This window comes from Strix aluco, chromosome 2 (assembly GCF_031877795.1).
Source record: "Strix aluco isolate bStrAlu1 chromosome 2, bStrAlu1.hap1, whole genome shotgun sequence".
Lineage (NCBI taxonomy): Eukaryota > Metazoa > Chordata > Aves > Strigiformes > Strigidae > Strix > Strix aluco.
In genome coordinates, this window is record NC_133932.1 from 69729363 (window position 1) to 69751946 (window position 22584).

General features: G+C 36.9%; 1 protein-coding gene across 7 annotated transcripts in view; it reads left to right on the forward strand.

Moving 5' to 3' along the window:
* The window catches only part of CCDC138 (coiled-coil domain containing 138), a 42688-nt gene that overhangs the window by 7192 nt on the left and 12912 nt on the right, over window positions 1-22584 (forward strand). For 4 of the 7 annotated variants that reach the window (XM_074815187.1, XM_074815188.1, XM_074815189.1 and 1 more), the window contains 8 exons: window positions 398-556; window positions 5313-5432; window positions 6850-6927; window positions 7007-7117; window positions 9300-9464; window positions 10243-10359; window positions 11468-11657; window positions 15005-15181. In XM_074815187.1, the coding sequence (XP_074671288.1) occupies window positions 398-556; window positions 5313-5432; window positions 6850-6927; window positions 7007-7117; window positions 9300-9464; window positions 10243-10359; window positions 11468-11657; window positions 15005-15181 (1117 nt within the window). Of the gene's footprint in view, window positions 1-397; window positions 557-5312; window positions 5433-6849; window positions 6928-6965; window positions 7118-9299; window positions 9465-10242; window positions 10360-11467; window positions 11658-15004; window positions 15192-22584 lie in introns of those variants that run through there. The other 3 variants (XR_012621989.1, XM_074815191.1, XM_074815192.1) reach the window with 3 other exon arrangements.

Sequence of the window (22584 nt, forward strand, 5' to 3'; positions counted from 1 at the left end):
CCACTAATTGAACAAACAATATAATAATCTAGTGTTTAGTGTAGACAGTCACATTAGACTCTGTTTTGTCTTACAGTTAATACCATTATCCAGAACTTTTGGAAGCAGAAGCCCAAGTTTAATTGTCTAGGTTTGTACTTGAACAGTCATGAGAGTTAAATTTTGTATTTTGGGAGGCCAAGCCATCCCAACACACATTGATGTCCTTTGGGTTAACATGTGGGGAAACTGAACATAGATGGCCATCAGGATACTTTTAATTAGTAAGCTATTGTGTAACACTATAATTTTACAAAAAGCTAAGCATATCTCTGGGAGAGAATAATCAAATTCAGTTATAAATTGTGACAATTTCACAGGTTTTAAAGCCTTTTCTACATTTTTTTTCTTGATATAGAGAGAAAGTTCAGCACAGCAGGAGTATGCTCTGCAACTCCAGAAACGAGAGCATTTTCTAACAGAGCGAGAAGCACTGGTTTTTAGACATGAAGCAGCTTTGGCTAAAATAAGAGGTGTTGAGGAAGAAGTTCACACAAAAATTGGAATTATAAAAGAGGTGCAGTAATCTATTTAATGATTTTTATTACTCTACATGCCATTTAACTTGTTTGTAGTTATCTTAAGCCATCACATGTTTGTCAATATAATGCTTATTTCTTTAAAGTGCTTGAAATCCTCAAATGAAAGGTTTACATAAAAAATACCAAACAATATTGGTAGGGTTTTTGTATGGCTTCTATTTCAGAATGGTGCATTTAGTTGCTGATGGGTAGGTACATTTTGCTGTTAAAATTTAGAAAAGAAGTAACTCGTTTCTAAAATAGCAAAAACCATATGACCAGTATTAGAAAAGAAAGTGTGGTCTATCTGTAATTGTATGTAACTTAAATGAGTATCTTTGCATTAGCTGTAGTTGAAGTAGATTTGCTTGAGAAGGCTTTAAGACACAATGAGATCTTATGACATAACAGCTATTGCAGAGAGCATTAGCAAACAAACACTGAAAAAGTTCAAAGGAAGAAAAGATCAACCTAACTTTGGGGGTATAGGAGGAAATGAAATGGTATGATTTTGCTATAAGAAGAGGTAGTAATTCATAACAATGTTCCTGTGAGTGTTTGTTGAGTGTTGAATTTAAGTCTTGTGAAAAGTTGTGGTTATTATCCAGTAGATCACCAAGAGAAATCCTTAAATATATGTACTTTGTGTCAAAACCATAAGCGGAGAAATTAAATTTCTTTGAAGTGTGCAGATAAATCTTTCCCACAAGTCGTTAAGGGAGGATAGACTAGATGTTAAAAAGGGGAAAAGGGTGTCAGAGGAGCAGAACTTCAACTTTTGAACAGGGAAGGAATAGGTTAAGGTGTTAATTTAGATGTTTCAAATCTTCTGAGCTTGTAAGAATGTCACACCAGTTAGAGAACTGGCTGGTGAAAATTTGTGGACGTCAAATGGAGTATTAGAAGACTAAAAAAAATGTGGTCCTTTATTTTCAAGAGGGAAAGAGTTGTACAGCCATCAACTTAATGTCAGTTCTCTAAATAAGTAAATAGATCCTGAAACAATCTATGATCAAACCGTGGGAAGCACAAAGCAGAAACCAATGCAGTAAATTCTAGTGTATGTTAATCATAAATTCTCAAGTCAGTCTCATTTCTACTACAGAAAGGTAACAGGCATTGCTGATAGAGGAGTAATAGTTTTATATATATATATGGATTCAATTAGAAATTTTTTATACACTTTTGCGTGCCATTTTCATGATCATATTAGGAAAGTATAACATAAATATAATGTGGTTGGTGTAAAGCTGTAGTGAGACAGTAGTTCACAGTAAAGTCGAAGGAATGTACATAGTGGATTCTGGAATATCTTTTCAGTCCAGTATTCAGTATTTTCAATAAGAAGTTTGATGGTGAGAAAGAGCACATTATTAAATTTGAAGAAAATAGCAAGTGAGGGGGAATTTCACGAATGCTGAAAAGGAACATTAGGGTTAAAATTGATGTTGACAAATTGAAGATATGGTAGGTCTGAAAAAAAACAGTATACTATTCAGAAGGTGTGAGCGTACAGTATTGCATTTGAATAGAAATATCAGCTACAGAAATAGAGGATGATGAGTGGATGCATGGGTTATACAGGATGAATTGAGGGTGAATGTGCCAATCTTCAGCTACATAAAAGGCTGCAACAAAGAGGAAGAAACTAATATTTTTTTCATGTCTGTTGTAGAGAAGTAGTAGTAGTAGTAAGGGAAAATTAGGTTAAGTATTAGGAAAAACTAAATCTAACAAAAATAGTTAAGCATGCAAACAGGTAGATTGGTAAGGCTACAGTGTTTCCAGTATTGGAGGAGTTAAGAACAGACTAGGCAAACATCTGGCAGGAGTGAAATGGTATAGTGGGTTATGATGTGGATGACACCGCCTGATTTGAATATGGAAGTGAATTGCTCAGACATCCTGGCATCACCTACAACCCTGTGGCTTAACAAATGAATTGGTTCTACTTACCTTTTAGATTAATTTTTCTCTACTGATTTTTCCTAGAGGAGCTACTGAACTTCAAATAAAGGTCTTAACTGTGTATGTAGAAAATGAAAGTGAAACATTCCATATGATGTGTTAGGGTGCACTCAATTGTATGTTGGCAGCATCAGCATGTTTACTGATATGAAAAGGGGATCTGTCATTTCATACAAACTGGGGGTGCTTTAGATTGGGTATTAGGAAAAATTTCTTCACTGAAAGGGTTGTCAGGCATTGGAACAGGCTGCCCAGAGAAGTGGTTGAGTCAGCATCCCGGGAGGTATTTAAAAGATGTGCAGCTGTGGCACTTAGGGACATGGTTTAGCAGTGGACTTGGCAGTGCTAGGTTAACAGTTGGACTTGATGTTCTTAAAGGTCTTTTCCAACCTGTAATGTCTGGTTAATACTCAAGGATCACCTCCTCCAAGCTCAGCAGTGATGCATTCCGACAAGGAGGAAGTCAAGCAAAAACATGAGCATGGATGAACAAGGAGCCACTGGATAAGCTCAGACACAAAAAGGAGGCCTACAGAGGGTGGAAGCAAGGACAGATAGCCTGGGAGGAATACAGAGAAATTGAGCAGCCAGGGATCAGGTTAGGAAGGCCAGAATCGGGCCAGGGACATCAAGGGCAGCAAGAAAAGCTTCTATAGTTACATTGGTGATAAAAGGAAGACTAGGGAAGATGTAGGCTTTCTCCATGAGGAAACAGTAGACCAAGTTACCCGGGACATGGAGAAGGCTGAGGTACTCAATGACTTTTTTGCCTCAGTCTTCATTGGCAAGTGCTTCAGCCATACCTCCCAAGCCACAGAAGGCAAAGGCAGGGACTGGGAGAAGAAGAACCTCCCACTGTAGGAGATCAGGTTTGAGACCATCTAAGGAACCTGAAGGTGCACAAGTCCATGGGACCTGATGAGATGCATCCACAGGTCCTGAGGCTACTGGCAGATGAAGTGGCTAAGCCACTCTCCGTCATATTTGAGAAGTCGTGGCAGTCCAGTGCAGTTCCCCCCTGACTGGAAAAGGGGAAACACAACCCCCATTTTTAAAAAGGGGAAAAAAGGAAGACCTGGGGAACTACAGGCCAGTCAGTCTCATCTTTGTGCCTGGCAAGATCGTGGAGCAGATCCTCCTGGAAACTGTGCTAGGGGACATGGAAAATAAGGAGGTGATTGGTGACAGCAAACATGGCTTCACTAAGGGCAAATAGTGCCTGACAAATCTGGTGGCCTTCTATGATGGGTTTACGGTGTTGGTGGATAAGGGAAGAGAAACTGATGTCATCTACCTGGACTTGTGCAAAGCATTTGACACTGTCCCACACGGCATCCTTGTCTCTAAATGGGAGAGACATGGATTTGATGGATGCACCACTCAGAGGCTAAGGAATTGGCTGGATGGTCGCACTTAAAGAGTTGAGGTCAACAGCTTGATATCCAAGTGGAGACCAGTGACAAGTTGCATTCCTCAGGAGTTGGTGTTGGGATGGTGCTGTTTAACACCTTTATTGGAGACAACACCTTTGTTTGCTGTGTGCTGCAGTTGACACGCTGGAGGGAAGGGATGCCATCCAGAGGGACCTTGACAGGCTTGAGACGTGGGACTGTGCAAACCTCATGAAGTTCAACAAGGCCAAGTGCAAGATCCTGCACATGGGTCGGGGCAATCCCAAGCACAAATACAGGCTGGGCAAAGAGTAGATTGAGAGCAGCCCTGAGGAGGAGCACTTGAGGGTATTAATGGATGGAAAACTGAATATGAGCCAGCAATGTGCACTTGCATCCCAGAAAGCCAACCGTATCCTGGGCTGCATCAAGAGAAGTGTGGCCAGCTGGCTGAAGGAGGTGATTCTCCCCCTCTACTCTACTCTCGTGAGACCCCACCTGGAGTACTGTGTCTGCTCTGGGGCCCCCTATGTAAAAAGAACATGGACCTGTTCAAGTGAGTCCAGAGGAGGGTCATGATGATGATCAGGGTGCTGGAGCACCTCACTTTTGAGGACAGGCTGAGAGTTGGGGTTGTTCAGTCTGGAGAAGAGAAGGCTCCAGGGAGACCTTATAGCAGCCTTCCAGTGCTTAAAGGGGCCTACAGGAAAGATGGGGAGGGACTCTATCAGGGATTGTAGTGACAGGAAAAGGGATAACAGTTTTAAACTGAAAGAGGGTAGATTTCAATTGGACATAAGTAAGAAATTCTCCACTGTGAGGGTGGTGAGACACTGGAACAGGTTGCCCAGAGAAGCTGTGGATGCCCCCTCCCTGGCAGTGTTCAAGGCCAGGTTGGACGGGGCTTTGAGCAACCTGGTCTAGTGGAAGGTGTCCCTGCCCATGGCAGGGGGGTTGGAACTAGATGGTCTTTAAGGTCCCTTCCAACCCAAACCATTCTGTGATTCCGTGAAAACAGAATCACAATTTTTTGTAATTATACGGAAGAATAAGCTGTAAATGAAAGCTTGATTTTAGTTCACAACATTTCCCACATCTTACTTGTTTGAGAACTGTGTGTAATGATAAAATCTGTTTTGGTTAGAATCTAGAAGGAATAAGAGCAATAGGCTGTGCACGTTGCTCTCAGTTTCTTTGTAGATTCTTCTTAATATGCAGTGTGGATGTTGTTTTTCTCACTACTTGTTGAATGTGCAAATTTGGCCATGCAGAATTACAAACTTGTTCTTTGTAAGTTTGTCCTATTATTTTAATACTAAAATGGAACTTAGCTTAAAATTGTTTCTAAAATAGTGTCTTCTAAATCACGTTTTTAAATTTTATATTTCTATAGCAACACGAGGCAGAAGTTAAACAGCTGACAGAAGCCTTGAGAGAAATAACTAAAGAAAATAGGAGGCTGAAGTCGTCATTTGGCACCTTGAAGGAAATGAATGACTCTTTAAGAAAACAGGTAAAATTAGTTATTTCCTATTATCAGTAATTTTACAAGTTACAGTTTAAAACAATTTAAAATGTTTGAACAGTTTAAGTTTGCAAAATTGCTGATTTTTTGTTTCTGTAAGCAAGAATTGTATGAGTGACTGAAAGTACTTTGCACACCTTTTTCTAGTACTTGAAATTTAGCCTCTCTGATCTTTTACCGTATAAAAAAAATTAGACTTACTCCTCTGACCCACTAGCAACAGCTAATTGTTAGGAAGGACAAATCCATGTCCTCTCTGAAGCAAACTGAGAACAGATGGAGAGAAAGTGTTTTACAACATAATAGAATCCACCCTGTGCTGAATTGCTGTAGGATGTATATTTCTAAGTTCATGTTTGCTCAGTATTTTCAGTTATTTTTACAAATGTTAATTAAGGCAGTATTTTCTCAGTTCTTAAACTGAAACAGTGGTTCATCATAACAGAGAGTAAGAATTTTCATCTCACGTGATTGTTAAGACTGACCTAAAATGCTGACCCACAAATTGCTATCTAAACTATTTGACCTTTGTTTATTCATTGAATTAATTACAGTCCTGATAGTCTGAGTACAATAAAAATCTACAGCAGAGCCTTATTCTTTCTTTTAGAGAAGGTCAGACCTAACTCCTGGAATGTTGATGGTTCTGGTGCAACCCATCTGTCTCTCTATTTCCTCTCACTATAAAATCTTTGCATTTCTGTGCAAACTGGAGGCTTTGTGATAATCATGCTGTTCATTGTTGTATGCATAGAGCATGTTTCTCATATTTTAATGGAGGTTAAAGTGTTCCTCATCTTTTCTCACAGAGCAAACCATTTTCAGCATGGTCAGTAACTGTTTCATTCTGCAGAGAAGAAAACTTTCACCCTCCCCATTAACAAGGCTATTGGCCCATTCTTGAAATGTGCGCTCCAATTTTATTTCACTTCCTAATGAAAAGTAATTAAATGTGTAGTGTCTGTGTATCTACAGTGGCATTGTAGGGCTTATTCTTCCCCTGCAAACTGAAAGGTTGGGCTGTAGGTCAACAAAGAACTACTGCTGTCTTCTTTTTTCTGGAACAGGTTGCCCAGAGAGGTGGTGGAGTCTGACCTTGGAGATACTTAAAAGCTGTCTGGACATAGTCCTGGGCAGCCGGCTCTTGGTGGCCCTGCTTGAGCTGAGGGCTTGGACCAGGTGACCTCCAGAGGTGCCTGCCAATTTCAATCAGTCTGTGATTCTGTCATTTGTTGAGGAGATGGATGATGATTTTGTTTCTATCCCTTTATGTACTCAGAAGAAAAAACTTGAACTTTAATAGTTTAGCTGCTCAGCAACCATATCAAATTATTTCAATGTGATAATCAAGTCAAGAAGTGAGTTTTGAATTTACAGATACTTTAATATTTTCCGATTCTTGCAGTTAACTGATGTAACTGAGTTGAACAAGAAGCTGGAAGGTCAAGCAAGAAAAGTACAAGCTCGTTTAGAGAATCTACAAGTAAGGTTTGTTCTTACATGTACCTTCTTCCTTTATAGGTAACAAGTGAAATATAATTTATTGTTACATTTTGTTGTAGAGGAAGCATGAATTTTTAATGGTACAGAAGTCTAAGGACATATGTCAAGTGGTGCAACAAAGTAAACCTGTCAAGCAAGAAAAAGTGATGGTAACATCAAAAATTGCTAAGGTAAGAACTGGACAAAGCAAAAGGCTCGTTCAAAAGACATTAGGCGGTGGAACATTCTCTGTGTATCTGCTAGAAATTAGAAAATATAACTTCCAATTTGATGAGTGAATTAGTTACAGTGAGAAAAGGTACAGATTATAGTGAGGGAAAACAGGCAATTAACAAAGAATTAAGCTTGTTTCTAAAAATAAGTCTGTTGGATTTCATATTTTTATTTATGTGGTCATATTTTTATTTATGTCCTCTTCCTGTCACATCATCTGTCAGATCTGTCACCATCTTACACTGTAACTGGTTTCTTTTGCTCTGTCAGAGCAAATCTTAAACTCATTCTGGTTACTGCTACAGTACAGCACTGTTCTTAGGAATAACACCAGCTACGAAGTAGTCAGTCAGAAGTATCAGATAAAGAATTTTAATTTTCTAAGACAACAGTGATTGTACTACTGTTATTTTTTTTAGAAATAGTCTTTAATAAGGGAAGGAGAATAAACGCAGTGTTCATACACAGTTCCAAAACGATCACCTTGTTTTCCTTAAAATATCTTCTTATATCACTTAATGAAATGCTTTCTGTCTCCATGTTGTTCCATTTAGTAACAAGTCCTCTGGTAGTACTCTTGCCAACATCTCCCAACTGGTAATGATTTTCTCCAGCTAGAGGCTAAACTGTGAAATGGGAAAGAGATATTTGCACCATCCTACTTAATTAATCTACATCAGATGCCTTAAAACTGTGCTGTCTATATATAGCCATCATATTTCTCTGTTTACATAGGTTTTAGTGTACTTTGGTTGCAAGTGAAATGTAAACAGTATCAGTAGTTATACTTCTGAGTGAAGAGGAAAACAATTATCTGAAGGTAGATACAGGAAAACTTTTAAAGTCTTTAGAGAACTGTTTGTGCAGCCTGTCTTCAGGTACCTCTGGATATCTTTCATAGAGTATTTCACTGCAGTGTAGTACAGGGACAGAATGACAGCTTCATGAAGTCTTTGTTCTTTTTCTAACAATGCTAGTTACCCTATTAAATTTTAGCAACAGTGGATTGTATGAAATAAAGCAAAGGAGTGCCTTGAGATAAGAATTTCCACATGCAAAGGACATTAAAGCTTTGGTTTCTCCTGTAATTCTTTTGGCCAGAATTATAAAATTGAGTGATTGTGTATGTGAAAATTTTTTCTCAGGCCGTTTATAACCATTTGTCTAAGTACAAAATAAATTATGTACATAAGTTTTTCAAACGCAGAAACCATCACAAATAGTACCTGTTCTGCAGTGGGGAGGGGAGTGAGGTGTGTGAGAGAGAGCGAAACGATGCAGGGTTCTTTCTAGATCTCTGTAAGAAAGGTCTGACAACTAATGGCTTAATAAAACAGCTGTTTTAATATGACAGAGTAAGAGGAGGAATATAGATAGCAAGTAAATCTTACATCCCTTCGGATGCTGGGAACCGGATGGGTTTTTCCCGGGGCACGCTGAGCAGGTCCTGTACATGGAGAGAAGCTCCTCCATTTTGGTCCTTCAAGCTATTATGTAATTTTCTTACAAGGAAACAACTCTATTCATGAAGGACATTCACAGGAGAAATTCTTATTGCCCTTTTAGAGAAAGGCAAGGTCAGGCAGGAGGAACGATCACTGGTACCAAGTGGGAGCTGCCTCCAGGCTCTTGTTACAGTGAGCTGGCTGAGTTTATCCTCCAGCCAAGCACAGGATAAACTGTACAGTTGATTGATCCGTGCAGCACAGCACAGGCTGCACCTACTCAGATTAGCTGTGATGTGGATCTCTTGATTCTTTGGTGTACAGTAGTCTCCAGGTCAGGATCATCACCTTCCACCCCTTGATCCACATACAGTTTACCTTTCCCAGAGATATTAGAAATTACAGGTTATTACTGAGATTATATTCTCAAACCCTAGGCACAAGGCCCAACAGAGCGCACACAGCCTGTTCAAGATCAATATTTCCTTGAATATACCATTTTCTACAGGCTCCCAATACAGTAACTTACCTCCCAGGTTTTATCAGGCTTTATTTTATCAGATTTTATCATCCTTTAAATTATGCATAATATTTCAGAACTAATGTACTGTCATATTTCAGTCTGTTACTATTTTGGCTTAGAAAAATCATTAACTTGAAAGCTGAAATATCTGATGATGTGGATGTATTACAGCTACCATTGAATTCACAAGTTTATGAGCTCTTAACTTTTCTTATGGATTGGATCTCAGATCAGCACCTTAGCAAAATAAAAATACAAGAAGAAAGAGAGGACAGTCATAAACTTTTGGTTACCCAGACCTCCAAAAAAACCTGCACCCAGGAAAGGTGTATGAAGGTAAATGGGTTTGGATTGTTTGCTTGTGTTAATATGTTTTCAGATTTATGGGTTTTTTAAAATGATTCTGATAATATAACAAGTCAGCCTGTTTTATACGTGTTTTGGATACAGTAATTAAAATCACTGCTAATAAGTCCAAATTCATTCTGGCAGTGAGATATAATAGATATTTTGTCATTTGTAAAGCATACAGTTCATTTTTAAGGAAGAGTGTGGTGTTCAGTCTCAACTTGAGAGTTTCAGCATTTTATTTCAAGTCACTCTGTCAGACGATAATTTGTCTTATGTTTTATTTGTAATTCTGTACATAATTCCTTTTTTCTAAGGAGATGAACATGTCTAATTGAAAATATTTTGATGCCTATATTAAAGTTTCAATTTATTACTGATGAAAGGTGATACTCTGTTATACTTGTAACACTTCTATTGTTTTCTTTCTGGGGATACCAAGGTTTGGAAGTCAGTGAGGTGTTCAGAAAATCTTTTACTGTTTTTCTTCATTATATTAAAGATTTATAGTATTGGGATTGGATTTACTGAGATTGAGCTCACATGTTGTATCTCCACTTTTACATGTAAACCTCTGTAAAATTTAAAATCTGTGTATGTGTGTAATTCTGTTACCTGTACTGGGTCTGCCCAGTGAGTATTTGCATATTTAATCTGTAAAACTCCAAGTGGAAGTTGGGAGTTTTGTTTGTTCATTTTTCATTTATGGTTAGCTTATACATTAGTTTGATACACCATGTAATTTTACTTTTGTATATTTTTACAGCTTTTGCCTATAGCTTCTGAGCAGCTCCAGTGGATGCCATTTGTGAATCCTAAACTACACATGCCTGTGATTAAATTTATTTACTGGTCTATAAGACAGCTAGACACTGGTATTCAGGTAAAACAAGTCCACTTGCAGTATGGTTTTTTTAAAACTAAATTCACAAAAGATATTAATGGATTTTGTGTTTTAAATACATGTGAAAAGTGGATGTTTTCAGGTAGTATATATAAAAGAAACTCTGCTGTCTGTGCAAGGCATGAATTTATAGTGTTTACCATAGGTGGCAAATGAAAAGAATAAATTCTTTTTCAAGTTAAGCTTAAATTTTGCATTGTGTATCTAAACATAGTTTTCGTAAGTATGTGATCTCTGTTGTGGTATCTAAGCATCTCAGAAATTATATTTTTACAAATGTATTTACAAAACTTTTGCACTAGAAAAGGCAATATTTTTAGGTTAACTTTATGCATGAGATTTATTGAAATTGATGGAAATGTGTGGCAAAGCAGTAAGAAATTTTGATTTTTCTGTTCTTTGCTCAGTGTCTAACAACCAGATATTCCTTACTGCTTTGACTAGACTGCTATAAGAAAATATTTAGCAGTATAATAAAGAAGAAGACAGTAGCTGTACTATAAAGACTCAGTATAGTGCATAGTGCTGTCAGCAGTGCTTTTGTTAAAGCAAAAGGTAGGAAACTGTAAATATTTGAGTTTAAATTCAACAGAATAATATGCTGTTGGTTTCAGTGTTAACAAGAAACTATATGTTAAATGAGCATATTGTGAAATTTGATTCTGAAGTAATGTTTCTGTATAGTTTATGATGAAAAGTCTAATAGTTCTTACCTGTACAGTGTTCTTAAGACTCATGTTTAGACCTTGATTCTGTAAATGCTTTTACAGGACATAACTTCAGGCAACCTTACAAAATGGAGTTGACTGAAGCTGAGCTTGTTCTGGAACCAGAAGCAACTTAAATAATGTCAGCATATCAGGGGCCCTCACTAACTAGTCTCTTTGAGAAGTGTGTGTTGATAAGGCACCGTGATAATGTTGTTCAACTGCTTTCTGTTCAGCTGTACAGATTGCATTCCAATATATGGTCAAACCATTTGCTACTTAATATTTAATCACTAGGGGAACATATGTATCTCTATGTAGTACACAGGATTTCAATGTGGTTTAATGTTTACACTAACTGCGTGCATTGTTTGAAGCAGCATGCAACAATGACATCAACAATGAGGAGACTTGGCGAAGATATTTTCAAAGGCGTAGTAAATAAGAGAAACCCACAATGTTCTGAACAGTCTACAGAGAGTAAACCGAAATCGGCAGCTTTCTTTAAGAGTTCCTGTATGCCTTTGAGGTTTCTGTCAACTTTAATTGTGCTTAAAACAGTGACACAAGGCAAGTTCTGATTTTTTCATATTTATTTTTTTATTACAGTCATGTGCCTGGACAAAAAACATTTCAGTGATATTGTAGAGTCTATTATGCTTTATTAGTGAAAAGTGTGTTTAGTTGAGTTTTATTATCTTGTGAAGCAAAATATACTGGAAACAAATATGAATCTTGCTATTATTCATTTCATGTTGGAATTTGTGTTCCTTTTAATATGACAACTTCTTGTCAGACAAATCAACATTTCTGAAGAAGGGGAAAAGATGTTGGTAATTCTGTCAAACTACAGCAGTGATTGGATTGCCAAGATCTTAGCTGCATAGAATGGCATATCTAATTGCTCTTTTACAAACTGAATTAAGTAGCAGATTTTGCATGGTTCTAGAATTTCACTGTCCTGTTTAAGCTAGTAGGTTGTTTACCTGTCCCCTGAAAGGCTCATCAGCTGCACTGTCAAGTGTTTCTTTTCTGACATAGTTAGTTACAAGTTAGCTGCATTTTTCTTTATAGATAAATCTGATGTTCACAGGAATTTCTAATGTATCTGTAGTCACCTAGAGAAAGCCACTTGTGTAGTGGATTATAATTCTTAGATTGAATTGTGATACAATATGTGTCCTGAAATAGCTTTCCCTTGGTCTAAGTTTAGTATACAGTTCATACTCCAGCCCTTACCTGTCTGATACTCCCCTCTTCTCCTGCCGAGTCTTGCACTGCAAATGGCTATCCATAAACATAATCAACATTGAAAAATGCTACTCTGTGAAACTGTCAGTTCTTGATATGATTGTCCGTTCAGATTTCCCTGTTAAATAGACTAATTTACAAAGGTACCATGTTCTGTTTAACTAAAAATGTTTTAGACTTCAAAGCTACCTGTCTAGCATGAAAAGTAGCCTTTTTATCCAAAGTCTTCCAAAATTCCTATGTTGATGTAGTATAGTAACATACTTTGTTAACAAGGCAAAAGCAAACAAGGTTTTATCAGGAGAGAACACAGCTCTGAAAATAGTGACTTCTGCTTCAGATCATGACAGGTTACTCTACTTGTGCAGTTTTCAAGATGCTGTGGCAAATCTCCTCAGTGGGACCTTCTTTGAAAACTGGTATGATCTGAAAAGACTAAAACATTTTCTTTGAAGTGATGACAAAAGTGAACTGTTTCTTGTGAGCTCTGAGTGTTGAGCACACTGAGAAGAGGCACAAACTCAGATTTTTAATGCTTTCCTTCCTTATCCTTTTGACATAGAGACTGGCGTACACTTTTCTGTTAGAACCCAGAAAAGAAAAACCTTCAATCAATCTGATATATAGAGATATTTTAAAATTAACTCACAGATTAACTTTGGTCATTTAAACAAATTCTTAGCTATTTCTAATTTATATAGGACTTGTTTGAAACTTCAACTGGTTTGTTAACTGCCGCCTTCTCTCTTCAAGGGAGAAAGGGAACAAGAGGTGTTGCAGATCCTTTTTATGGAAATCAGGCAGAAAACACTAACTATATACCATTAAAAGCAAGTGTAAGAGTTGATTACTGCCTACCTGCAGCAGCTCAGGAGTACTGTGGTGCTGCATAACTGGGATTTTCTGCAAGAATAAGTTTTACAAGGATAGCATAAGAATGAATGTCTCTATAACCCTTTTCCAACTCTTTGTGATACTAACCACTTATTTTTCCCTTTTCAAAGACATCTTGAAAGTACAGATCATTTTAATAGCAAATAATTGTTCAGTGGGGTTACAACTGAGCAATCTAACCTAACTTCAGAGATGGTCCTACTTTGGGCAGGAGGGTTGGACTAGATTCAAACCTAAATTATGCCATGATTCTATTTTTGCAATCTTTTGTTTTCAGCATGGTTTGTGTTTTAAAATGTCTTTACTAGTAACACATCCCCTCTGCTAGTAACCCAGAGAGATGGAGACAGGTTAGAGAGATGTTAATTTTCAAGGTAATCCTGAAAAAACATGCCAGAATGTCAGAATCAGATGCCTACTTTGGCAACTGATTTTTTTCAAGTCTCTTGCATGAAATAGGTTATGAATTCTGGGCCATTTCTTAGCAGAGATCCACATCACAAAATTGCTGCAATCTCTGGCACCCTGACTGACACTAAACAGGGATGACAAAGATTTTAAATCCGTATATAACAAACAATGTTCTTGTTCATGAAAGTCATCCTTCTGAATTAGATGGTTAAGCAGATTAGTATGTCTTTATGCATAACTGACCTGTGCAGTATTTATATTGTGAGTATTTACAGTAAATGCAGGATTTGAACATGGCAAAAGACCACCCTGGCATCATTAATGGACAAACACAGCATTTCAGCTGTTGGAGGGAACTATTTCAGTGAAGATATTTTGGTGAAGCATGATAATTACTCTTAAATTGAGACTCATATGTTTAGAAATGTTTGATAAAAATGATACAAAAAGAATAGCGATTCATAAAATAGTTACTGTAGAGACTTACCCTAAGCAGATGAACGCTCTTGATTAGAATGAATCAGTTTAGCTTCTCATGTTTGCTTTTTACTGCCGGCTTCTGTAACATGTAAAATATGATCTGTTGTTAAACATATGTCGCATATCACTGTGTATAAATTTTGATTGCTCTGACCACATGGCACTAATGATCTAGTGATAAAGTAGCACATTTGGTTTGAACATATATCCCATTTCCTTCAAAATGCCAGTATCCAGCAGATGGCACCAGAGTTAAACTTTTGCTATGGAATAAATTGTTTCCTTGTACTTAATTTTTTGCCCTCCAGATGATCAATGCTATTCCAAGATACTCAGAAAGATTTGACATCAAGAAATTAAGAAAATTAGATTGATTCACTTGATCTACCTTCTTCGTATAATTTAGTGCACTGCACAATGGATTAGTATATAAAATGTATGCACTGAAACTTAAACTACAGCTTTTTATAGAAAAGAATGGGAGTAGTTGCTCTCATGAAAATAATTGCTCTTATTCAGAGAAATCAGCCCTTGAGTCCTTTAATAGAGGTTTCCCAGATGTTGAAACCAACATTGTCTCAAACTATGCAAGCTTGTAATTTCTTTCCTCTTAAGAAAAATATTAGAAGGGCTTTATATTTGTAAGTATATTTTTCTTCAACATATGAGTTGTAGTTAGTTGTCTTCTCCACTCACAACACATTGTTAAGGAATAAAAACAGGCAGAGGATGTCTTTACATAAAAATGAAATTTAATGTTTTCAGCCATTTAACTTTTAAGTATATATCTGCAACAGTAACTCACAGGATAGTTGTTCACATATTGCTTAATGGAACTATGGTTATAGAAGTTTTATTGCCTGTATTCTGATATCTTTCAGTGGATTACCTGGCTCAGGCGTTTGATTCCCTATGCGTAGACTTGAAGACAGATGAAGGGAAAGCCTTATTTTTGGAATACCAATGCATGCCTGTCATATTAAGTCACTTAAAAGTATCCAGTAGAGGTCTGCTTTCCAGTGCTCTTGATGGATTACTTCAGATGACCATGGAATCTGGTAAATTTGGGTAATTAAAAAAAATATATAAAATCATGATGAAAACAGGTGAGGTAAGCATAAACACAACATAAAAGTAGCATGATTCTTCTGTGTAAGTAATCTATTCTAGTATTAGCATTCATTCATATAATGCAAATTCATTAGAGACATAACATGTATTTCTGAATTGTCTGTCTCTTTCTGAGTTGTCTTTTCTTCTCCCTCTCAGCACCTATGCTTTATGTTTGTCCTGGCTGCTCTCTTATTTATTTATTTATGTGAATTTTTTTGTTGTTATTTTTGGTTTCACTTTTCAGTTTATTCTACTGAATACATTGCTGATGTTTTTCTTTGAAGTCAGGCTGTGCCAGGGAAGCCATATCATGAAAACCTGACAGAGGTGGAGATAAAAAATAGGCTTTATTTAAATTCTTTTTCTAGTTTGAATGAACAGCTCATCCCCAATAATTTTTCAGTTTCTAGTAATTGGAAATGGCATTTTTAGAAGAGATGGTTATGTTTTGCTGAATTTTACTGGGCTGTGGCCCCATAAAAGGGTTAATATTTATTACAGCACTTTTCCAAGTGAAACACGCTAAGAATCAGTTGATAACCAACTGGATGGACATGAAGGTAGTGAGGCATGTTAAATAAATCTTGTCACTGTTTTTTTTTAAAGACAAAAATCACTCACTGCCTTTTAGAACAGAAAAGGGGAAGGGGCTGCTGCTATTTTGGAAATGTGTATTGTTATTTTGGAAGTATTTTGTTACCATGCATTGTAGTGGTAAAAATAGAAAGCATGTTTGACTTGGCATGAAACAGCATTGAGTTAAAAGCCATTTTGTAGCAACATAAGTGGCAGAAATATTTAAATAAAGTTTTATTCTTCTTTGCAGGCTCTTTTTCTGACCATGTAGTTAGTGTAGTCTTACACTAAAGTATTCTTCCTAATAGTCATAACTATGATTGGTAAAGTGATTGGGAAAGAGAGAGTTGTACACACAAAAGTAACCTGAGTAGTACGGATGGTGTCTGGTATGACTTTGGATAATGCCAGTAACAGTACATCTTCTATTACCTAGTGGTAGTCGTTCTGATGCACTAGATGCCTGCAGTTTGAAAAATAATGAAGATACATTGTGAGAGATTCACATTGTGCCTTGTTGCTTTTCAGAGAAGATTTATACATATGAAATCAGGGAAGGAGGAGTAATGTTTAATTGAATTGACATTTGATTGAGAATTTATTTCTTGGCAACTGGATATAAAGCTTTATGCAGAGCCTTTCTCTTTGGTAGAATAAAGTGTCAATACACAATTATAGGCATGTTCTGCTCTTTTCCAATACACAGTGTTTTGCAAGTAATTGTTAACAATGAGAAATGTTATTGTTGATGGGAAATCATATTTTCATTCCTTTGTAAGTTTCCTATTAAAAAGTCATTAAATGACAAACTAGAAGGTGGCAGTGAATATTAAGAGGGCTTTCTATGTTAGATGAAAACAGAAGTTTATGCTCAATTTTAAAGATGTATTGATGTGCAGACTTAAGTATGAAGTCATAGGTAGTTAGCCTTGATTAGGGAATCATATTGCCTGAAAAGACAGCATCTGACCAAAAGGAGGCAAAGTCTAGACTTTTATTTTTTTCTGTAAGATACACAATCCTAGGCTTTCTTTCAACTTGCTGCAATAATTTTCTCGCTCTATAGGAGTATACCTTTAGAGCTGAAGTGATTAGAAATTAAGTTGGAAAAAAAGCCAGTGCTCTATTTTTTCCTGGATATTCTTTTCTATAACTTTCATTTCTTAAGTTTTAATTTTTTTGCGAAGTATTTTTACAGATTCAAATTTTAGTTGTCCAGGCTGAAAGATGTGAATCAGATGTGAAATAACTACTATATTGCACTACTACTCCTTGTAACTGTGTGTGCCTTTTGTTATAGTAAGCAATGAATGCTAATGGCTCTGTACAGTTCAGGCCTGTCTGAGGTTCTTATGTAGGTTCTCTTCCCTGTAAGAAATGATCTTCCTCATGTTCCAGAAATGAAACCTAGATTTCCCTCATATATTAAGGAAAATTACTTAAGCTGCATATGAAGAAAGTACCTCCTAGTCTAAGATGGGTATTTTTGCTAATAGAAATTACAACAAGAGAGTCTGCAGTACTGCTTAAGCCCATTGACTGACTTGGTTTTGGTATCCACATTTTCAGATTTTAGATCAGTGTCATTGCTTTTGGCTTCATAGTATATCTAGTACAACAGGTCCAGGATCCAAGTTTCCCTTGCAAGTTCATACAACATTGACAGTGCTGGTAAGGCATTCAGTTACTGAAAACATGATGTCAAATGCAACAGTTGAGGCATTGGTATTATCTGTTTTCTATCTATGTACAAGAAGTTAATGGCAAATTAAAATTAATAGTCTTACTGCTGTGTATCTTACTGGCACACAGCATTTCATGCACTCCCTCTCCATTTCTGTTCGGGAGTTTCACATCAAGGATCTGAGAGAGTCCTGACACCACCATTTCAGTGGGAAATGGTAGAGGACTGAAGAGTAGCATTCCTCAGTTATTTCTTTCTCTGTCTACCTGTGACTTCATTATTATATGTTCATCAGTCCTGGCCAGCTCAGGATATGCATTCATATGCAATATCTTCTACTGTTCTGATTGTTGCCTTCTTCTGTTAGATCTTTTTTTCACAAGGAAAAGAAGAATCATCAGGCAGAGGTGGAGGAGTGATTTAGTTGTCTGACAAAGCTTGCTAGATCACAAGGTTGTCCAGATGATGGCTTCAGGGCATTTCAAAGCCTGAAAAAAATGCATGAATGATTCTTCAGTTCCTCATGGAAACTGTGGCCAGAAAGCCAAATCGTGTGTTAAACGTTATGTACTCTTTTTTGCCTGGTAGGCTGGGAATAACATTTAACAAGGAATTTTTTGGTAATAGAACTGCAGCATCCTTTTTGGGCACTTTAGAGATGCTATGATTCTTTCTATGGCTTGCTTTGCACTAGTCAGCATCTCATGGCTACTCTCCGGGAAAGACTAAAGCAACAAGGATCACTTAAAATAAGTCTAGTTAAAAAAAAAAAAAAAAAGGCAGAAAAAAGGAAAAGGACAGTAAACCAGGATTTGGTTGGCAAGATCTACTTCTCTGTCATTCTCTAAATGTGTGTTGACACTCACCATTTACTTCTGTCAAGACAAGGCTAACTTTAATAAAACAGGTTGTCTGTTTATAAAAAGACTCACACAGAGCAGTGGGAAGAAGTAAAATCTATATGGTGAGAGGCAGCTGATAGCCAAAACCTTTGTGTATCATGCCACTTTGTATGCAGTGTGCCCACACATGTTTTTGGTTGTTTGGACACATCCATGCCCTTAAGGCTGTGGCTGATGAAGATAAATATCAGGGTTGGAGTTCAAGCTGTAAAAATTACTTCATTTAAAGATCAGTACTGCTTCAGTTCAAAGGCTAATGAAACACTTTGCTCATTGAGAATTTGGAGCTCCTCTGTGTTTTCAGTGAGCTTATGCATTCCAGTGTGAAGGAAGAAGCAGATGTCAGTTTTTTGCACTGCACAACTTGATTGTGTGAAGTACAAAGGAAGAAGCATAGGTTACTACACCAAATGACCCCTACACAACTTCTAGTGACAGACTTTCTTCCAGGAAACCTCACTTGGAATCCCCAGATCTAACGAAAGCAAGAAAGTGAGAAGTGAATATTACAGATAGTTTCAGTGAATTTGTACTCTTGCATTACTTTTCCCATCCATGCCTTCATGACAGGGTACTGTTGAAGCAACATCTTACAGAAGAGTGGAAAATGTAACCTTCGTAATCGGGGATTAGGCATTTCATTCCTACTCCAAAGACAAACAGGGAGTATCAGCTCATTTTGACTCACTTTGTGTCAAGAGGTCTATCCATTTGTGTTAATGGTAAAACCATTTGTCATCATTTTGTCATTGGAGCCACAAGATGGGCTATCAGCTTTCAAGGTGCTCTTTTTGTTTCATCTCTTCTATTACTTCAGATTCAAGGTTGGAACATTTTTGGTCATTACTAGGATCAGGGTTTACTCTTTAATCTTTTTTATTCCGAGGTTAGTGACCTTTTTCCGTATTCCACAGGAATTATGCCAGTCTGGTAGATTTCATAAACCAGCTGCAAGCTTATTTAAAACTATACATAAATATACACTTGAGGTCCACAGCTTCAGGAAAAATTAGTCTGAGTTTACATGTATTCTGTACAAGAGTGGATAACACCAGTGTACCCATCCAGCTAGGCCATAGAAACATGGTCATCTTAACACCACAGGAATTTTGTGAAGGCATGATTAAGACTTTTGGTACCCTTGGGAAGCTTACTTGTGTATGTTTCTTGAAGCTTAGTTGCATCATCATAGCATACAAAGCTCCAGAGCCCACATTATCGTCTACAATACAGTCACATTATTTCTCGGAAGGATTCAGGTTATGTGTATTTATCAAATAGGGATCTCAAATTGCATACATGTCACCAGACTACATTATGTTTTAGGTATCAGAACTTGGATAGCATGCCAGCTGCACTGGCATTTCCCAGACATCAGTGAGTTTTCATGCCATTGTATAATTCTGAAGTATGGTGCCAGACAAAAATAATCTCACCATTTTGTCCCAGTCATTAACATTTTTGCAACTCTAACAGTATGTCACAGATACAGAATATATATATATGCGTGCCAATCCTGTTTGCCTCACCTCTTTTACAAAAATGTTAAAGCCTAAGGAAGAGGGTAGAATGTTATACTGATTACTGTTCTTTTAATGTACAAAAACATTCATAGTTGGAACAAAGGCTCACTTTTAAATGTCAGGGGTGAAAAAAGTTGAGGTTAGTTTTGGCCAGCTCCTCAGGGCGTAAGAGTGAGAGGAGCTGCCAGAGATGTTATGCAGTAATTTCAGAGAGCTTTGTGTCAAGAGAACATCAGTTTCAGCGTACTTTCATACTATAATAGTATTTTTCCCCCCCATCTTCCAGTATCTCTGTGGATTCTGTTCACTACTTTTACTGTTATTTGAGGAAAGGAACTTTGCAACTCAGTCCTTACCTAACCATTTGCTTTCTGTTAGCAAATACTTGCTTCATTTAACCTACGCTAGAAACTTAATAAGTAGCTGAAATTAAATTATAGGTAATTGTTAGGATAAATAATATAATTTTAAGTAATTTATGTTTTATTTCATGGTGTTTGCATGCTGGAATGATTCTTTTCCTTCGGATGAGCTCAGTGGCCTAAGTTGAAGTCTAGTTGGTTTAGTCTGCGACCTTCAGTGGAAGTAATAGATTGCTTTTAAATTCCTCCGTTGGGAGACTTAACAGCTTGTTATGAACCTGACAGTAGAAAATCAACTCAGCAGAGATATTTATCCCTTTTCTCTTACTACATTCTGCTAATATTTTTGTCTAAAAACGTCTGTAATGGTGCATCGATTAGTATATTTCAGCCTGTTCAGTCTTCTATTTTAAATGTACTTTCCAGTAGCTGATACATGTGAACACAGCACTGAAGCAGTGGTTTAGCTATATTTTCACTGTAGCTATGTCATCAGTGCTGGTTTTGTTTCATGGTCAAATGGGGATGAGTGCCAGTTCAGGTTTATCCTTTTCAGTCTCTTATTTGGCTCTCCACACCCATTACCATGATTTCAATCCATGTGTGTTTTCTGGAGGATGCCCGTCTTTCCTTTGCTGCAAAGATTGACTGATAAAAGCAGAATCAAGGGAGCAAGTCCAGCAGTCTTTTTTTAATGGTGATGGTATTTTGCTCAAATCTGCGTCTTCAGATGAGTGCCATAAAATTCAACTTGATCCTTCTTTGGCTTTTGAAACTAATGAGTGGTCCATAAAGACATCTTTCTTGCTTCCCATTGAGTAAAAGGGGAAGAGATACATTCCTGCTCATTTGACAGGGAAGAAAGATTTCAGTACCAAGGCTTTTGAAGGTTTTCTTACCTTAGTTAAGGAAAGCAGGCAACCAAGCCATGATGTTTGGTTTTTAGTCCCATCTCTAAGCTGTGAACCTGTCTGAAGATAGAAGTAAGAACTCTGATAGTACTGTCCCAGAAAGCAGATTCAGTTTCTTGATATACTATGAATGTGCCTAGTGATAGATTTCCTCAAATGCAGTGCTCTGACCGCCTTTGGAAGTTTGGGAGCAAAATGTATTAACTGCTAAATAATGATAGTTTCAATTTAGTCGAATGGCTTATAATGTATTTATTGCTTAACAAAGCTCTTACCATTACCCATTTAAATTACTATTAAAATTAATATTTAATAATTAAAGTAATAGTTACTTTTAATCATCTAGATTGTTCTAGTATGACACCAGTGGCTTCCAGGGCATCTTCCTACCCCAAAGTTTTCTCCTAAGACTACAAATTTCTTTTCTCAGCAGATCTTGTTTCTAGGACAGTAGTTGCAACACACTGTTCAAGAGAACTCCTGGATGCCAGACATGAAACGTTATCTGGAAACAATCTAGTAATAAGTAGCATGACCTCAGCAAGAAAATTTGTTCTGTGGGTGTTGAAGAACATCACATCATTAGTATTAAATCACCCTGTAGTTGAATACTTGTCATATACAATCTTGTTGAATACTGTTGTTCCTGTCTTCTCGCTTCTCACGCAGCTTGCTGTGGTTTTTTTACCTATGAATCAGTTAAAATGGTTCCAAAGGATGTAGTGAGTTTATAGTCACCTATCAAAAATACCATTGTTCAACTGTAGTCTGATTCATGCTTGATTTGAGATCTGCCTGCCTCAGTTTCACCCTTTGCACTTTTACACAAAGACAGCATACATCTTAAATTCCTCCTGCAGTGATAGCTGACTTCTGTCATGTAGATTAGTAGGTTCCCTTTTCCCAACCTTATGTTCATTCAAGGAAATCAAAACTTACTTGCTCATTAGACATTGCAAAGCACTGACCTTTGCTTTAAATAAAGCTATTGTTTGCTTTGTTTTCAAGCTTACTTTTGTTCTACAGAGAGGATATTTTGCATTAGTATGTGCTTATTCACAAATTGAGATGAACGCATATTAAAAAGAAATCTCTGAATGACTCTCATGCTTACTATAAGTTTAGGCACATTCTGTTAGGGCTTAAGAATGATTTCTTAACTATATTAACATCACTTAACATTTTTAGTAACTGCGAAACTGAGGTGTATTTACACATTCACTGAACCTTCAAATTTTTTTTTGTAAGAAAACATTATGGTCATGGATAACCAAGTCTGTGTCCAGATTTACTCATCTCATAGGGAAGTTAATCAAGCCAGTGGAGATAAAAAGATTGTCTCCATAGTAAGAAGTTGTGATTATTTACTTGTAATCTTGTAAGTCTTTTT